Source organism: Pyricularia oryzae, chromosome 3 (assembly GCF_000002495.2).
Source record: "Pyricularia oryzae 70-15 chromosome 3, whole genome shotgun sequence".
Taxonomy (NCBI): Eukaryota; Fungi; Ascomycota; class Sordariomycetes; order Magnaporthales; family Pyriculariaceae; genus Pyricularia; species Pyricularia oryzae.
The window spans coordinates 3,406,172-3,424,382 of record NC_017849.1 but is presented as its reverse complement, the minus strand read 5'-3'; the positions used below and the strand labels follow the sequence as shown (position 1 = coordinate 3,424,382).

Here is an 18,211-nt window from a genome sequence, read left to right as displayed (position 1 = left end):
CAGATGCATTTCTAAGCGCACTTGAAATGCACATCAGTTGCTGTTTTAAATGTGGATAGTAACTTCATGCGTCGTCACGGGCAACAAAATTGATCGATCGCATGCTTGGTATTGGAAAAGTTGAGATTTTTTGTTTATACTTTTCTCCGTCCCTTTTGTCTCCTTTTCATTGGCGCCTTCGTTGCAAGGCTTTGGTTGTACCAGCGCATGCCGCCCATCCTGGCAACGCCTTACATAGCCCTGTTCCTCGTCTAGATGTCTATCCAAATAAGTGATCTTCTGGCCCCGCAAGCGCATATAGGGCATGTCGCCTCTATGCTGGCCAAAAAAAAAGCGAATCCATCTATTGAGTAAAGAACAAGGTATCATCCCGTCCAACCACCCATCAACAAAACAAGTAAGTAATCGCTGTCTGCATGCCCCGCCAGATTTTGTTGTAAGTTTTCTCTCCACGAAATTCCGCCCTTTTTTCCCCCGTATTTCCAACAGAAAATAACAAATAAATGAATCAAGATGGAAGAATTCACCAGACACCTCTCGGTTTGCAAATCGTCACATCCCTGAGTTTGAGGCGGATACCCCCACGTGGATATCCTGATTTTAATAATCCCCACTCGGACCACAATGGTCCCGAGAACCAGCAACGGAAACATTGCCGAGAGAAGTATGCGCGAACCCGTCAGAAGGACCCGATGCCATCAACATCGCAATGGTGTTAGTGTTGATGATGCCCAGGTCCCTTTGACAAACCCATGTAACACAGTTGAGTAGAGTGGGAAAAAACTGGCGGAAAACGATAACAGCAGGTAAAGACGCAAACAGCAAAACAAGGGATATCAGACGCCTTCTGAACGCCAATGGCAAGAGAGAAGAGAGATAGAGAGCGCCACTGGACAAAGAGCCACGGATCAAAACACATAAAACACGTGCTTTTGTAACGCAGAGCACCCAAACTTGCTGTTGCCCACCAAAAAAAAAATAATAACCCTGACCTTTCCCATGAGAATCCGACCGTTTCATTTCGTCGCAGATTAAACGAGATACAAGCACAAAGAGTAGAGAAAAGTACAGCATCCTTCGCAACATCGGTAGGACGGAGGTTGGTGAGGGTGTAGAAGAAGTCAGAATGAAATAAATAGACGACTTGGCATTTCGGCCGAAGCGTTAAATGAAATGGTACACAGGGTTACACAAAGGTATCCCCTAAAAATCAAGAAGTCCATCGAGCTCTTCAAGCTCAATGTTCTCGGGGCTGCGGTCCCACTCGAGCATGCTGTCAAGACGCGCCCAGCTTTCGGCCTCCACGTCCCGTTTGAGGTTCAGCCCAAACGAAGGTCGTATGGCGGGGCTTGTGACAGAAAATGTCATCAATGGCAACGGGGCGACTGGCGAAAGAGTCCTGTGGTGGTGAGAGTGGTAGCCTCCAAAGAGGTTTTCATCTCGTGCGTGGCTGTTGTAGGGAGTCTCCACAACTGCGTCAACCGGTACGGTTGCCAATAGATGACCGCTCGCTTTCTTCCTTTGCTGCAGCACGTTGGCCGTCTGGGTGAACTCCTTCTCGTCCTTCTCGAGAGGCGGAGATGCGCCGCGATGGTGCCTTGAGCTGTGGTGGTGCATTCTAGGCGGCATGCGCGACGACAGTGAACCCAGAGGTGTCGATGGCAGCTCGTCATCAAAGTCGTCAAACTCTGGCGAGGACAAGTCGATCTCAGGGGATGGGCTCAACTGCCTACGGCGCATGTTATCTTCAGCATCTTCCGAAGCTGATGTGCCACTTGATAACGACGGTGTGATTATGGCGCGCGGGGGCTTGACTATTGGTGGAGTAGCCATAGAAACTGGACACTCGGCAAATGGTGGGTGCGGGCATGTGGTAAGGTAGAAGTACGTTCTCCTTGGGTGAACTGTCTCCAGCTCCTTGGCCAAAGGGCATGGCGTCGAGGCGCTCCAACAGGGGCGCTTGAGGAAGCTCGACAGCCTCGACGAAATAATGGCGCATGGGTTTGCAGACCTAGAAATATCCACGTTAGCACATCTCACATGGTCAAATCTCGTGTGAGCCCAGGCGGGTTAGCATGTGACGTACTGTTGAACTATCCTGAGTTGCAACATCAGAATGGTCGCAAGCTCCTTGACCAGGTGCGGTCGGTTCCCTTGACTAATAAGCACTCTAATGACGGCCTCGACGATCTCATCGTTGACGGTATCCAGGTCGAAGGGTTTCGGTACAACAACGGGGTCGGCATCTGCCATCTCCACAGATCGCGTAGGAGAAGGCGGCGGGGTGGGCTCGGAAGGATCGCGGGAGGCAACGGGCGTCAGTGTGGGTTGCGACTGCTGTTTCTTTGCTATCGAGCTCGGGCGCGGGCTCTGAGATTCGCTATCATTTGAAGCCTTGCGCTTCTTGCTGCTAGGTATTTGCGCGCGAGCCTGACTCTGACTGGTTTGGTCTGACGTCGCCGGTGCAGGTGCGGACGATGGCGCTGGGCGGCTCGACGGCGAGGCAGTCGCGGAGGAGGGAGTTGTGCGGCGCTGTCCATGGTTACCGCCACTGCCAGGTAGAGCGATTCCCAGGCTAGGTAAGCTCAACGATACTTTTCTCGTGTTGTATGCAGGCATCTTGGATATTTTGTGAGTGACGAAATGTCGGAGAAATCGACGGACGACCGCAAGGCTCGGGGAGATAGTAAAAAATTATAAAAAAAGATAAAATAAAAATGACCAAGGCACCGTACTAGCAGGCAAGCAGGCTGGTCTATACAGTAAGTATCCAGAGCTGTTAAACCCGACTATGCTCAAACCTCTTCTTCTTTCTATTATCTTTTTTTGAAATGCAATGAGGTTGTCATAGAGAGAGAGAGAGGCCCCCAAGACTAATCCGACAATCCTACCAGAAAGAAAGGCTGTTCCCCAGAAGATGGAACGAGGAAATAGGGAGGTGCCCGTGTTTGTGTTTCGAAGCTGGGAAGTTCGGGAAGGGGGAATGGGCGGCAGGTTGCACCAGGGGAGCATTCGTAGTGGAGCCTTTCTGGAAAAGGGTGTTGACAGGGGTACATTTTTCGTGGTTGATGGCATGGCTTGTCAGCCTGCACTTACCGGACCGGCGCCGCCAGATTGCCATTGGCTGATGTTAGCAGGCATCCTAACTTTTCCAAGGGATTTTTTTTTTCCTGCTCATGAAAAAGCAAGCAAACCTGCACGCACGGTAGGAGACTCCGCCTAGATACATTTCACCGGGAAGTAATTACGTCTGAACTCAATGGAGCAGCCGAATTAGGGGTTTGCTCCTTCCATTGGCCATGGCTCACGCGCACAAGCAAAAGTCCCTGTGTGTCCCATGAGGAAAGGAAAAACAAGTAGAGCAAAAAAGGGGTTCTTTTTTGAATTTAGCTGCTACCTATATCAGAAACTAGAACTAGCCCGTGGTTTCTTTGATAAAGAGCGGGCTAATGGTGGGTGGCTGCACAAAGTGCACGACTTGTTGGCGGCAGACTAGCTCTGTCGCAGTCATCAACATCATCATTGCTGTCGATGAGCGCCACCATCCATCTCGCGGTACCAAGCTGACGTGAACTGAATCGATTCACTATTGAGCCCGATTCGATACTGGATGAAAATTGGGTCCCTTCCAAGTGGTCCATTCCATCTCCCGGGCACTTTCGTGGAACCACCCACCCACAAAAGAATCCATGCCTGGCCCACTCGTGGAAAAGTGAGTGGAGTACCGAGTCATTCCAGAGAACATTAAGCCCGAAGAAGAAGTGACTAAAAAGAAAAGTCGGGTGGGGGCATGATGCAGCGCAAGGGATGCTATCCCTCGCCCGGTTGTGTCCTACGCAATGATGGCAAATGATGGTCCTGGTGAGGGAATAAAAAAAAAGAAAAAGGGGGAAGATGGCAAAAGGAGCGCGTTGCGATTGCGATTTGCAAGCACTACTTACTGTACATATAGTAGTGCATTGACCGTCAGTTGTTTGGCAAATTTAACACCAAGTCACCCAGGAAAGCACTATGGATTGATGATTTTGTTTCAAGGCTCAGTGGCATGAAGAATATTCAACCCCAAGCTGCTAAGAATGTCGTCTTGGTAGCGTCTTGGTTGCCAAGTATTCCGGCTAGTTCCTCTAACCCCCGCCGGCAGAGACATCCGTGACGTTAGTGACCGGACGCTTGGTGATGGGGTTAGGGTATTTTCAACAGCTTTTCCCGAGCGAAGACAGCTGCAGTAATTAGCTTCCTGCCCGGCTACGAGCTTGGTTGATTGGGTGTTAATTACCCTAACCCTGATGTGGACAGCTCATTCTGGGCTTCCATTCCAATGGATTTCAATCGCATCCGACGGACCTCGGCCTACTCCAAATCAGAAGGCGGGGAATCTCCGCGACTCCAAAGGACAACTCCAAATCAACCCATCAAGGTGAACAATCTAAAGATGACCAGCCGAACAACATACTCTCCTATCACTATACCAATCAGCTCCAAAGGGAGTGTAAAAACTTTCGAAAGTCTCCGTTGGCCCACCTGAGTGGAAGGTATCAAACACCTACATCGCCTACGAAGTACCTACCTACCTTAGGTACCTACCTTAGACAAGGTACCTTGGTTGTCTTGCGGCAAGGACGAACGCCAAGGGGCCAGTATCATCCTCTATTGAAACAAATATCCCAACGCCGCTTCTCTATACATTCTGCCTCTACCAGCCACGATGGCCACTCCTCCGCCTCCTCTAGCCGGACTCAAGGTCCTGGAGTTCGCCGGCCTAGCTCCAGGGCCCTTTGCCGGCATGTTTCTCGCCGACGCCGGCGCCTCGGTCCTACGACTAGATCGCCCTGGCAGGGCCCCCACCGAGGACATGCTGGCGCGCCGCAAGGCTTCTATCGCCGTAGACCTGAAGTCGGCCGGCGGCGTAGCTCTGGCTGCCAAGCTGGCCGGCCACGTCGATGTGCTCATTGACCCTTTCCGCCCAGGCGTGCTCGAGCGCCTGGGTCTCGGCCCGGATGTCCTGCGTGCCGCGAACCCGCGCCTTATATACGCCCGGATTGCCGGATTCCGCCGCGACGGCAAGTACGCTGACATGGCCGGTCATGACATCAACTACTTGGCCGTCTCGGGCGCCCTGTCCATGCTGGGCCGCAAGGGCGAGAAGCCCACGCCCCCTTGGAACATCCTCGCCGACTTTGCGGGTGGAGGGGCGAATTTGTTCCAGGGGATTCTGCTGGCGCTCGCGGCGAGGGGCGCCAATGGTGGCAAGGGCCAGGTGGTGGAGGCCAACATGGTCGACGGCAGCGCGTACTTGGCAACCTTCCCGCGAATGGCTCTCAAGACGATCCTGGGCGGCGCCCCGAGGGGGGAGAACATGCTCGACACTGGCTGTCCATTCTACGACACGTACGAGACGGCTGATTCGGGCAGCTACATGGCCGTCGGGGCCCTGGAGCCTCAGTTCTTTGCTGTGCTGATGCGCGGGTTGGGGCTGCATGGTCAGGGATGGGAGGAGAACCGATACGATAGGGATCACTGGCCTGAGTTGAGAACTCTGTTCGAGAAGACGTTCAAGTCCCGGACGAGAGCAGAGTGGGAGAACGTTTTTGATGGGACTGACGCATGCTGCACTCCCGTGCTCACATTCCCAGAGCTGGAGGAGGGAAGGACGAGCAGCTCACGGCCTAGGGAGGGCGATCAGCGACCACCTGTAGGTCTGCGAGACACACCCCTGCTGGCTGTCCATCAAGCCGTGCAGGATCCAGCCACGCAGGGACAGGGCGCCGGTGTTCCTGGTGGTGGGTACGAGGCAATTCACCTGCAGCCTGGACAAGGCGGCGAGGAACTGTTAGGTCAGTGGCTTGGCTGGGCCAAGGGGAGAGAATTTGAGGCTGTGGACGGGGCGCTCGTCCTCAACGACAAGTCGAAACTCTAGTTTCCGCTCCAGCTGGAACAAATTGCCAACGTTGATCTGTTATAAATACTATCCTCGCTGCTTTGTTCTTGACAAAGTATGCCCCATACCATGAGTTCTGCCCTTTGCCATTCGTGGACTCATTTCGCCCCTGGGTGCCCAAGATGCCGTGAAAATCCCTTCAGTCCTGCCCGGTGGTTCCGCATGGAGTATGTATGTCGTGTCAAGTGGCTTGCGGGATAGTTTGTATGCAGCCCCATCATAACCTCTACTCCGTACTCGGAAAAGTCAGCTGGGTTGTTTCTTCCTGAACAGCTACCAAGCACATAGATCGGCATCTTTACACGTAAACTCCAGTCCTGTTGATGCAGTCTTGTCTTCCAATTCACGTCATGGGATCGTCTTCTTTTTGGATACTTGGATATCCATCGGCTCACACCGGGCTCGGTGGCGGCGGCGGGTTGGGTGGCGGTGTTGGCGGTGTATCGCGCGACTGCTCAACCAGCAGTTGGAAAATAGGTTGTACAAGAAACATTTTTTTCCCAATGTGGCAAGCAGAAACAAAGTGTCGAGGTGGTCGTGAAGTAGCTGGCTTCACAGGAACACCTTGAGGGCAGATATTCTCTTTCTTCGGATCTTAAAGGGGGATTTCAGTGATCATTTCAAGTCATTGAACCTCTTGTCAAGCACTATATTATCATCATCTTTTTTTCCCTCACACTCTTCCCGTAGCCAATGCACGCCTTGCAAGCTACCGTCTAAGATAAGCATGGGCTTTCTTTTGTGTATTGCCCCCAAGGATGGGCGGCCACAAGCCATCCGTACTGTACCTGTCGTGTCTCGGTCTCAGGGGGGGCCAACAACCAAGAGATGACGAGGGAGAGAGATATAGAGATAGCCCTGTAATAACCTGTAAGCCACTTTCATCACGGAAAAGCGCCCCAGGCCAATCGCGAACGTTTCGCACGCTTGCGTGTATGCCGTGGCCGCGTTCACAACCTGGTTAGGCTTCCCGAGGTTCAATTGGGTCTCCCTCCCCCATGCAAGTGGAGGGAGGCTCTTTTTGCAAGGGAGGGATATAGCCGTGGTCAAGACATGATAAGCAAAATACAACAAAATTGTTTGTGCGCGGCTACCTACTTTCAACGTAGTACCAAAGTACCCTAGCGTTACAAACAGTCCTTTTTTTTCATCATGCAGGCAGGCCCAATCCGGTCTGGAACTTTGGCGGTGCATTTCGACCGCTAGGTCCGCCAGAAAGGCGATGCAGTGCTCCGACGGGGTCGTCGCTATAAGTTCCTCGCTAATAATGGCGTGGCGGTGAACAGGGTATGTGCAGTATGGTGACCACCGCGGAGGGTCGCAAAAAAAAAAAAAAAAAAAAAAATAACGCGCCGCTCTATGCTTCACCGTCATTTCCACGGCGCGTTCTAGACCTAGGGTGAGCAAAATATTGGGTTGGTCTTACAACTACATTTGTATAGTAACAACGAAGGAAGTGCTACACTCAAAAGCCCCACTCTCCACTAAAGAATCGTCAAGGAAGGAATGCTCGGTTCAAAAGAATCAGAAACCTGGTATCGAAAAAGAATAGAAAAGGAAATAAGAAAGCCGATGTAAGGATAACAGACTGGACTGTCTTCAAGACCATTCTCAAGAGTGTGCACAGTGGAATTCGATGAGCATGGCATGTTTATCAGTTCCGATTCTCAACAAAAAGTCGCACTGGCCCGGCCTGGCCCGATCCAAATCTTTCGATATTTACTGCACCTGTCCGACAATTTCCTGCGCGCGCGACAAAGACTCCACCATTTGTTGGCACTCTTTCCTCCTGCGAATCGTGTAATCGCTCTCCTTGAGCAAATCATCCAATTGCTCGTTCTTGTACATGCTTGCAAGGAGTTCCGCGTGCATGTTTTCTTTCGTGTACCTGTAGATCAAAATACCAGTCAACATGGGCTAGGTGCCAAGATAGGATAGCATAGACAGGGGTGACATACTGCACAAGGTTCAGCATAATGGCCTTGGGTACCATGTCGATCATGGTTCTCTTGACAATGTTAAAGTATGAAGCAATCAGAAGCTCTGAAGTGGCGGTTTCAGTCAGCAAATTTTTCAAATAATAGGGAACCCAATCCGCATGGGCGCGTTTAGACGTACTGATGACCTCGACTTCCATAGCCTCGCGTTCTGACAGGTTGCCTGAAGCCTTCAGCATCGGTGGCGGCGGCTCCATGGCAGCAGCCTTCTTCTTATTCTTTCCGGCAAAGAAACTGCCAAAGAAACCGCTGTTACCGTCCCCAGAGTCGGGGACACCAGGACTGGCGGTCCGTGCCGGTGTGGTAGAAATGGCCTTGCCAGTCTTGGGGTCCACCTGGGTAACAGGCTTGGGATTCATGCGTTCATTTACAATAGCCATGGCCTAATCAGGCAAGTCAGTCAGTAGAGCTCGGAATGCAATGTATATGACAGGGTTTGCTTTGTCAACTTACGCGGTGACCGTTCAAGAAGTCAGGGTGGCCAGTGTTGATGTAGCACACCTCCATGGCCACCAGATCCTTGACTAACTTCACTGATGGCTCCATGGCCTTCTTGAAAAAGGCCACAACCACCTGATGGAACTTCTCCTTCAGTTGCGGGTACCGCCTGTACAGCTGCTTGGCAAGCAGTTGCGACAGGATCCGCACCAGCTCGTCATAGACAAGGGATATGCACTTAAGACTGGGCTCCTCCAACCGAGCAATCTGCTTCTTCACGATCTGCTCAAAGGCACCAGTTCCAACAAAGAGCGCAGGCGACGGACCCGACGAGTTGTAGATGAACGTGCGGATCTCCTGGTCCTTGACCACATCAAAGGGGTCGACGGCCTTGATACCATTGGCGTAGAGCTCGTGGAACACAAAACTGATACGTGCACCTCCAGACAGCTCCTGCCCGGAGATCTCCGTATTGTTACCGTCCAAAACGTCCTTCCACTCTCCGCTGAAATCTGTAATGACCTTGAGAACAATATTCGTGCTGTCCCCAAGGATCGAGGGGCCCAGACTCTCGAGTTCCGCGCTGTACTTCTGTAGCGAGCTGGAGATGCGTGCCTTGATATCAGGCAGCGTCTGCTTGATGTGCATCATCAGAATTAGGTTGAGCTTGCGCGCGAGATATGGAGTACCGCAGTACGAGCTCTTGTTGCGGTATGCCTTGTGGTTGTCGAAAAAGTTCTTTTCATTCTCCAAAGCAGCTTGAATGGGCTTCTTGTTGTCGATATCACGCTGGCCACGGTTGACCACTGGGACGTATCCCAGCCGCAAGGGGATGATGCGGCCGGCGAGAATGTCAACGACATCAGTCCCCTCGTCCATCAAGTCCACCTTGGTGAGAACACCAATAGTCCTTTGTCCTTCCGGGTCCACCTCCCTGGCCATCTTCAGACCGTCCGAGTTTGCAAGATCACTATTTGCAGGGGTGACAGCCAAGATAATAGCATTCGGCTTAGAAATGTATTTCATGACCATCTCCCTAATCTGCTTCTCAATGTCCCGCGGCTGGTCGCCCACGGGCACCTTTGTGAGACCGGGCAGATCGACAAGCGTCAAAGTCAGGACGTTTGGCGAGTAGATCCGTAGGTTGATGGGCTGAGGCGAGATGCCAGCGTTCCGGCCGACCTTGGCTTCCGTCTCCCTAGTGATCTCATCCCTGATCTTGTTAAAGTCGTAAAACTTTTGGCCAGTGATATGGAGGAACTCTCCCCACTCGTCTGCGTTGGCATGTTTGTCGGTCCCTCCTGCGATCTCTTCGTTGACACCATTCGACTGGGATGCGGGCCGGTTGTGAAGCTGGAGAACGAGCGGTCTTCGAGTAACAATACCTGATCCACGAGGTAGGCTGAGATGAAGTGTATGGATACATGTCAGCTTCTGTACGATACTAGCCTCGCGAATCGAGAAAACATATGTGGCGCAAATAACTCACAAGTCTCGTCCAACAATGTTTTCCAACACCGAACTCTTTCCGCTTGATTGACTGCCCACGACGACGATCTGCGGCAAGTCGATGGGGTTCGTCACTCCGACTGTTGCAAATACATCTTGTAACTTGTTGACAAGCCTGTAGGCATTCTACGTCAGCTATCGTTTCAACAGAATATGCTCCCCTACGCAAAGCTGGTGGTTCTGCCGGCGGTGTACATCCCCAAAAGAGAGACCCCTGGCAACACTAGCAGATGGACAGGTTGCAAATGATACGTACGTGATCAGTGCAGGATCCGAGATGCCTCCCGGCGTGCTGAGAGAAGTCTGGGCTGCCATGTTGTACAGCTAGCTCAGGATTGGGACCTTGGTGTTTGGGCGCAATATGTGGTTGGCACGGCGGCAATGCTCAGCGGGTCGTTGAAGATGCGTGCCTTTTGATGGCAAGTTGTGAAAGGCGGCCAAAAGCCAGTTTGAGTTTGAGCTACGGAAGAAACTTTGTTGCTGCGTACGGACGACGATGAGGTAACGGTCGTTGTGCTTGCGCCGCGTGCGTCGAGGGTGGTTTGCGGCACGGCGTTCTTGTTTCCTTAGGACCTTGGGCACCGATGAATGCTTATCTGTGCTTTGCTGCAGTGATTATTTGCTTCCGCATGGGCAGGTACCTATGCAGCTGTGAAAATACGAGTCGAGTGAAACGAAAGCTTGTAGAATCTAGTTGTCGCAACTTGGATCTGGATTGACAAGGTCTGGTCAAGTGAGTGCTCTGCTATATTTGATTCGGACAGTTTAAAGTGACGAACCAGGACTGCTGGCTTGATAACATAACGCACACTTGCATGGACGTACGTGCAACGTTGAATGGTAGCCAAGTTGTCCCGAAACTCATGCCCATCCATAGTGGGCCTCTGGTCTGGGTCCAATCCCCCCAAATAATACTGTTAAGCCACTACTGTCAGGTGGCGTCACGTGGCTTGGCCCAATCATTGCAACTAGCAAGGACGTTGACACCCAACTTTGGGGATTGGGGTCTGCTGATCCCCTGTATGCTGTATGTTAGGAACGGCTGCCTTGAGCTTGGCCTGCGAAAGATTTGACTGAAAACGTCTTCGTCAGCGCATGGCGTGGCTTTTGTTCACCTACCTTGTAACATGCTGAGCCTTTCTATCAAGCCTGTCTGTACTGTATTCCGTCTGGTACAAAATTACTACCTACGTAGATGCAAACATCATGGAATTAACCACCAACCACAAAGGCATCATCTTTGGCATGCACCTCAGTCCGTGTATGCCTCATGTTCTTGAGAGATGCGGATGCATGTTTATTCAAATACACGTGATTGTGTCGTTGTCAGCACAACCATCTATCTACTGAGTATTGTGCCTCTTCCGTCCCCTGTAAACCATTTGTGGAATCGCCCTGTCCTGAGTGCCACACCAGGTGCTAGCGACGCTACGATAGTACACAGTTGTATGCAAGTTCCGATGGGTTACCAGTGTCTGCTTCTAGCAAGAATTTATCGCTGGCCCAAGCACTTTTCGCTTGGACATTGCTCGACAATTCCAAGGGAACGTACTTGTGCTTAACACTCGTTGATCCCTTTGTGAGTCTGAGACAACTGCTTTCATGGCTGACAGATATCACATCCATGAGTAACGAAAATCAACCCAACTAACCTCAACGGCATCCTAAGCCGCTGACCCGTTGGGCGAATGCGACCTCAGGTTATGCTCCGAGTTTCCCCATCTGACAAGTTTCGATGAGTTAGTATTGTGGACGGGGCGGATTCTCCATCGTATACAAAACGTTCCGGGGAGTGTCTTACATCTTAATCTTGCCATCGTCGCCACACGTGGCGAACATGCATGGATCTTTGGGGTTCCAACGAACAGCGTTGCAACGTGGGTGATGGGCATGGAGTCGACAAATTAGATGACCTGTAGCCTTGTGCCAGATGGAAACTTTGCCATCTAAACCAGAGAGGAAACGATAACGTTGTTAGTACATAGTTTCGTATACGAAAGCATGTCGATATGGAAAAATCCAGGACTTACCCTCACTACCGCTGGCAACGAAGCTCTCATTGGCGCCACCAAATTCGCACCTTATGAGAAAGGCGCCGCCAGTGCATCCAAGGTATTGTTGCAGCCGCAATCCTCCCGAAAGAAGATCAAAGAGTTGTACGGCCCCGTCGTTGCTGTTTGCCAGTAGCAGTCTTGAATCCTGACTGATGGCGATGGAGCAAGGCCGTGGCTTTACTTCAAATTCGTATTCGACCTCACGTGTTATGAAGTTGTAGACGTGAATCTTTGACTGTTCGTCCATGGCTACGAGCCACCGACCATCAGGCGATACGGCAACGTCTTCGGTTCGGTGCTTTTTGGTCCATGTACAGACTCGCGCGCCGTCCAGATCCCATTGGCACAGTGATCTCTCTCTATCAAAAGAACCGAGAATTACCGACTGACCATCAGCAGCCCAGATGCAGCTGCTTACAGGCTCTTCGAATTGTTCCAGTTTTCGTATCAAGGTGCCAGTCTGTAACAAACGGTCAGTCTTCAGCCTTTATAGATTTAATGGCAATCTTTATCCTCGGTATGAACTTACCCTTGTATCCCAAAATCGAGCATATCTGTCCCTACCGCAGGTGATGAGCATGCTGTCGTCTGGACTCCAAGCTATGTTTCCAACCCCTGTTTGATGACCTCCGAGTGTGTGCAAAATCCTCGGAGGCGATAGCGACCATATAATGACGGATTCGTCACTTCCAGAGCTTGCCAGCTTTGTGCCGTCGTGCGAGAACTGAATCTGCCAGATCTCGCCCGCGCCACTGCTGAGTTCTTGGATAACCTGGGATGGGAATTTCTCCCGATCGCAATAATGGTCGCAATAGAGTGATGGCGACGTTGCACTAGTGTGATAGATACAGTTCAATATCTGGTCATCTTTAACCTGTGAAAGTAAGACTGCAAGGCGATGCTCTGGCAGCATTACCGAAGGTGATATGCAACCTGTCTTGAATGTTAGCGAGGTAGCACTTCAGCATGCACAAAACGGGCACGGAAACCTACGGGAAAGCTCCGAGAGAAGTATATGCCGGGATTTGCCATGCGTTCCATCCCATTCGGCTTTGGCTCTCAGATCCTCTGGTGTCCGGCACATGAGCAACCCCGACAGAAAGTGCAGCTTTGGCGTATCTTGATATAATGGGGTGAGCTCGTTACGAAGTACCGCAAGCGCCCGTCCCGTTTCTCGCTGTTCTAGGAGCTCGAGGAACTTTTGCTGCCTGAGCCAGAACTGCATCAGAGCTTTGTCGGCGCCAGGCGCAAGTATCAGGCCGTTCCCGGAAGACACCTTGCCGCTCTTTGAAGTTTGCTGCACGGCACTGAATAGCAACCGCTCTGCCTCAGGCCAGTCCCCATCTAGAACGGCCGTTCGGAACTCGGCGACGGCCCGACTCTCAAGGTGATAGCCGCTGTGCCTGCTGACACTCTCGGCAGCGTCTTGGTAGCCCATTTCAGATAGTGCTTGAATCAAGATCCTAGTAACTTCTTCTCTGTCATGCCCAAGATAGTCGCCGCTTGGTGGGCGTACCACGTCTCTACCATTATACGAAGAAGTGCTACTGGGGCCAGCCCCGGCCATCATCTTGTGCGTGCCATTTGTAGTCGCCGCTCTGGACTGCAGAGAGCTATTTCCATTGGAGGCTATGCTTGAGGACTGTCCTGGGTTCAAGATCCTACTATCGTCGGCAAGCATACTGTCCCGTCGCATGCGCTTGCCTTGGCGCCGTTGCAGAGCTGATTCGGTAGTAGCTAAAGAGCCTGAGCTCACGCCTGCTAACGAGATCGAGCTGACGGCCCGACCCTCGCCCTCTTCGTCACCAGATGAAGAACCTCTGCGTCTCCTCCCAAGGACCTGAGTTTGGAGCGGGGTGGTCGAAGGTGGTTGCGAGGGCTCCGGGAAATTTCGCACAATGGTGTCTTGCTGGGTAGGGTTGCTCGAAGGCGAGAACGTCGGCGTCGGGGCGAGTGTCAACAGGCCGGGAACGTTGCTTTCAGCGATTTCCAAGGCGGTCGAAGAGGACAAGGCCCGAGCAGGACCGGAGGACGGTCGTACAGTGACAGGACTATCGGAGGCGTCGGGATATATAGCGTCTGAACGGGACGTTTGGTCTGCCACCTCGGCGATGGGCGTGCGGGGCGATGCTCCCGCAAAGTAATCTACAGAACCGACCTGACTTCGAAGCGAGTGCAGATATGTACGTATACGTCGGATGGTAGAAGCTCAGAGGGCGGCCTGGTCGCTGTGGGGTTATCGGAGTGAGGTGGGACGAAACCGGGCTCGCATAGAAGATACAAGCCGCTACTGCAGTCTGCGGTTGATCAGAAATTTCTTTGTCGGATGCTAGTCCTTCTACCACAAATACCCAGGCGATTAGTGGCAGCTCTGCAGCTAGCTTGTCACGGGGTTCCTGACTCTTCCGATTGTAGGTATTTGGGATGATTACAGGAAGGCGGTCGAGGGCTCGGCTTGTCGTGTTTGGAAGTGGAGTGTCGGGAAAGCATACGTTCGTTGACTGCAACTTGACTGTCTGACTGATTACACGTTGGTGTCCCCCGATTCGATTCAAATCAGATTCGATGGCAGTCCAGGCTGAAAGGTTGGCTACTGATGGTGGTCCTGGTAGCAAACTGAAAGCATGATTGTAAAGCCGAGTCTATTGAGTAGGTAGTATGGAGATGGTTGGTCAAGATAAGGTCGTTGTCGAAAGCTCACTAGACTGGGGTTGTTGGGGTTCGGCTTTCGCTCCAGCTGGTATCCATCATAGAGAGATCAATCAATCACACTTGCACTCCGTGGGGGATGCATGTTGTAGATAGGTACCTCAGGGTACCTTTGCAAGTATCTGGACCACTGTAGCCTCGGCAAGCAGGAGGACAAGTACTACCAAACAGGGCCTGTACTTACCTGTACATGAAAGTTGGAGCTTGATTACTCCTTAGTGGGCATGCTTGATCCACGATTCCGGTGGGGTCCACTGCGCACGCGCCTGCGCAGAGAGCAAGTGACGTACTAGCCCCGGCAAAATGTACCTACTGTGTACCTGATGACCAGCTGTACTGAGGCCTGAGGCAACAACGGTTGACTAAAGCTCCCTGCAATTGGAAATCATGTTCGAACCTCCCTTCCCCAAGGTTTTGGGTTTAGTACTTAGTAGGTAGCTGGAGTCCGAGCAAATCTGACAGCAACCCTCGGTTTTGACACCTCCATGTTTTTGACTAGGTTGCTTGTACTTGGAGCTGAAAGATGGATGCCATTGATTTGTTTCTTACCGAGGACTGCACTAGACGCAGGTAATCAAACTACCTTCATAGATGATAGGACAAACAAGTTCCAAGGCAAGTTAGGTCCCTACTGTACCTACCTACCTACCAGGTATCTAGGTACCTATGTATAATTATGCTAGCCTCTAGGTAGGTGATCCAGTCCAGTCACCGACAATCTCAGGGGTTCTTTTCTCCACCTTGGTTAGAAACCTTACCTAACATGTAAGCCATTTCTTTTGGGGGCATCTTAGGTTCGCACTTAGTTTCTCCCAGTGATCGGTCAGGCCCTTGAGGGTCAAAACCACCTTTATTTCAAGCCGAAAAGAAACCGGGAGACAAGCATGCACTCAACAATGCTAACTCTGAACCAACCTTGGTAGCTCTCTATCTCGGGCTATTATTATTTTCTTGAAGAATTCGGGTTGGTTTACTCATCATAGTTTCCTTGGGTCTTTCATTAGGCCTCGGACATAAGTGTGTGATCTCTTCAACGCCACGTCAGTCGGCTGCGAAAATTATCTTCACAACTATTTTGCGATCACTTAGCTTCCTTTGGGCTTGATCTGGTAATTACCGTGTGACGACTTACGACATGCTGAATTCGTGTCCCACCATGGGCGCCCAGAACCTGGGCTGGCTTTTGCCGTCCCCAGGGTTAATCCTAGACTCTACGCACGTTGAGCTAGCTCAACCCTGCAGACAAGTGTCTCCTGGTCTCAATTGTTGGTAGGCATTTATCTGGCTGTGAATAGGCGGAGTTGCGAGCGAGTGGCTCAAACGCCCACGCCATTAGATTTGATGTCGTTCAAGATATGGCTTTTTTATTTTTTTTTTATTTTTTTTTATTATAATCACACTGAAATGAAGCGAATCGCTCGCTTTAGTTTTATCCTTTCTCTTCTTGCAACGGCTTGTTGATGATAACAATCATCTTTTTTATATGATTAACCCACTTTTCACATCGGTTCATCCATTTTCCTTGAGATGGAGACACTGTCATTCGAACCAGCAGTTGAGCGACAGCCCTCTCTGTACAGTGCAAGGGTAGAGCAAAGCCAGACGAGGTGCAGGCAGCTGGCTGCTGAGTTCTTCAAGGACGGTGTGAAAAGGGCACGGGAGCGACACACAAGGTTTGTACTTTGATTATCGAGGATAAATGCGACTTTCCTTACGTATGAGCACTGTCTTATTCTATTGGTGGCATTCAGGCAAGAACTCCTAAACAAGAAACTGGACCTCGCTGCAAACTCGCCTAGCCACTCAAAAAGCCAGTCGCAGCAGCTATGGGTAAGGAAGGTCCTTTGGTATCGCGTACCTCATCAACACATGGAGGACAATCCGTCTGTCACTTCATGCAGAAAGCAGCTAATGACTGACTGTCGAGAGAACAAAAGTCAAATGCTGGCAAGCTGGAAGCACAATATCTTCGCTTTCTCCGCACGCCGAATCGACCAGATGACTATGACACGATCAAGTTGATCGGAAGGGGGGCCTTTGGAGAGGTGAGGTTGGTGCGCCGCAAACAAACAGGCAAAGTATTCGCGCTCAAATCACTGCTAAAGAGCCAAACCATCGCCCAACTCCAAGCGGCAAGAGTGCGCGCAGAGAGGGATATCCTTGCTGAATCCGACAGCCCCTGGGTGGTGAAGCTATATACGACCTTTCAGGACTCCAACTTTTTGTATATGCTGATGGAGTTCCTCCCTGGGGGCGATTTGATGACCATGCTCATCAAGTACCAAGTATTCAGCGAAGACATCACCCGATTTTTCATGGCCGAGGTGATCGAGGCCATCGAGGCGGTGCACCGTCTTGGCTTCATCCACCGCGACATCAAGCCAGACAACATACTTCTTGATCGCCATGGTCACATCAAACTTACGGATTTCGGGCTGTCGACGGGGTTCCGCAAGCTGCACGATACCAACTACTACCAGCGACTGCTAAAGGCTCCCGAGTTGCCGAAACCTATCGCGAAACCTATTGACCATCGCCACCGTGACTCTGTCAACATTGATCAGATCAACATGACGGTTAGCAACAGGGACCAGATCAACGAGTGGAGGCGGTCACGCCGCACCATGGCATTTTCTGCCGTAGGGACGCCGGATTATATAGCACCGGAGCTGGTAATGGGCCTGGGATATTCCTTCTCGATCGATTGGTGGTCTCTCGGCGCCATCATGTACGAATGCTTGATTGGATGGGCCCCTTTTTGCTCTGAAGATGCTACAGACGCCTACCGAAAGATTGTACACTGGAGGGATTCCCTGCAATTCCCAGAGGATTTCCAACTGACGTACAACGCCGAGAATCTCATTCGAAGGTACGTTTTGCCCGTCATGAACGCCCAGATTTTTCATCGGCGCCATACTGACCTTGTCTTGCGCACTTCCCTCTGATAGCCTGATGTGTGAAGCGGAAAACCGCCTCGGCCGCATCGGTGCCGAGGAGATCAAGGCACACCCGTTCTTCGCGGGCGTGGATTTCAGCTCGCTGCGACGCATACGTGCGCCTTTCGAACCGCACTTGTCGTCAGAGACAGATACGGCATATTTTCCATCCGAAGAAGAGCTTGCGAACAATGCAATCCAGCTTGAGGCTGCCAGGGCCGCAGCTGAGCCAGCCGGTGCAACTGATGGCTTCGAGCCGCCAGAGATGACATTGCCCTTCATCGGCTATACCTTTAAGCGGTTTGAGAACAATTTCCAGTGATCCAATTGGCCGTTCATATGCCTCTAAATTCAGTTGGTATTTATAGACTTAGGTGCTGGCTACCTTATAGGGTTAAGCTCATCATCATCATCATCAAAATTAATGGGAACGGAATAAAAAGCAATAATAAAGGAAACATTATGACTTGAACACAATTAATCGACTTGTCGGTGTATCAGCGAATAATGTGGATGCGTGCCTTTCTCGATCGCAGTGTGTTCATCACCCGACGGCTATGAGAAAAGTGGCTGTCATGAGAGAGCGCTCATTCGGGGCTAATCGTATAGACGTTCTAGACCTAGGCCACT

General features: G+C 51.4%; 5 protein-coding genes across 5 annotated transcripts; 2 read left to right on the top strand and 3 right to left on the bottom strand.

Annotated features, from left to right (window-relative positions):
* Positions 1-33: 33 nt before the first annotated feature.
* On the bottom strand, positions 34-2,953 carry MGG_09515 (uncharacterized protein). Its single transcript, XM_003712179.1, has 2 exons — positions 2,087-2,953; positions 34-2,011 (listed from the first exon to the last, which is right to left on the bottom strand). Exons 1-2 carry the CDS (start codon positions 2,617-2,619, stop codon positions 1,204-1,206), a joined length of 1,341 nt encoding a protein of 446 aa, XP_003712227.1. The 5' UTR covers positions 2,620-2,953; the 3' UTR covers positions 34-1,203.
* A 933-nt stretch (positions 2,954-3,886) lies between these two features.
* MGG_09516 (alpha-methylacyl-CoA racemase) lies at positions 3,887-6,926 on the top strand. Its single transcript, XM_003712178.1, has one exon. The coding sequence runs from the start codon at positions 4,706-4,708 to the stop codon at positions 5,915-5,917; it is 1,212 nt and encodes a 403-aa protein (XP_003712226.1). The 5' UTR covers positions 3,887-4,705; the 3' UTR covers positions 5,918-6,926.
* Positions 6,927-7,284: 358 nt separating this feature from the next.
* MGG_09517 (vacuolar protein sorting-associated protein 1) lies at positions 7,285-10,786 on the bottom strand. Its single transcript, XM_003712177.1, has 6 exons — positions 10,139-10,786; positions 9,863-9,997; positions 8,389-9,775; positions 8,057-8,318; positions 7,897-7,981; positions 7,285-7,826 (listed from the first exon to the last, which is right to left on the bottom strand). Exons 1-6 carry the CDS (start codon positions 10,195-10,197, stop codon positions 7,658-7,660), a joined length of 2,097 nt encoding a protein of 698 aa, XP_003712225.1. The 5' UTR covers positions 10,198-10,786; the 3' UTR covers positions 7,285-7,657.
* Positions 10,787-11,149: 363 nt separating this feature from the next.
* On the bottom strand, positions 11,150-14,764 carry MGG_09518 (uncharacterized protein). The gene is made up of 5 exons (XM_003712176.1): positions 12,930-14,764; positions 12,466-12,869; positions 11,913-12,396; positions 11,684-11,828; positions 11,150-11,604 (listed from the first exon to the last, which is right to left on the bottom strand). The coding sequence occupies exons 1-5, from the start codon at positions 13,630-13,632 to the stop codon at positions 11,547-11,549; spliced, it is 1,794 nt and encodes a 597-aa protein (XP_003712224.1). The 5' UTR covers positions 13,633-14,764; the 3' UTR covers positions 11,150-11,546.
* Positions 14,765-16,005: 1,241 nt separating this feature from the next.
* Positions 16,006-18,093, top strand: MGG_09519 (AGC/NDR protein kinase). The gene is made up of 4 exons (XM_003712175.1): positions 16,006-16,318; positions 16,397-16,475; positions 16,583-17,514; positions 17,594-18,093. The coding sequence occupies exons 1-4, from the start codon at positions 16,173-16,175 to the stop codon at positions 17,901-17,903; spliced, it is 1,467 nt and encodes a 488-aa protein (XP_003712223.1). The 5' UTR covers positions 16,006-16,172; the 3' UTR covers positions 17,904-18,093.
* Positions 18,094-18,211: the final 118 nt, after the last annotated feature.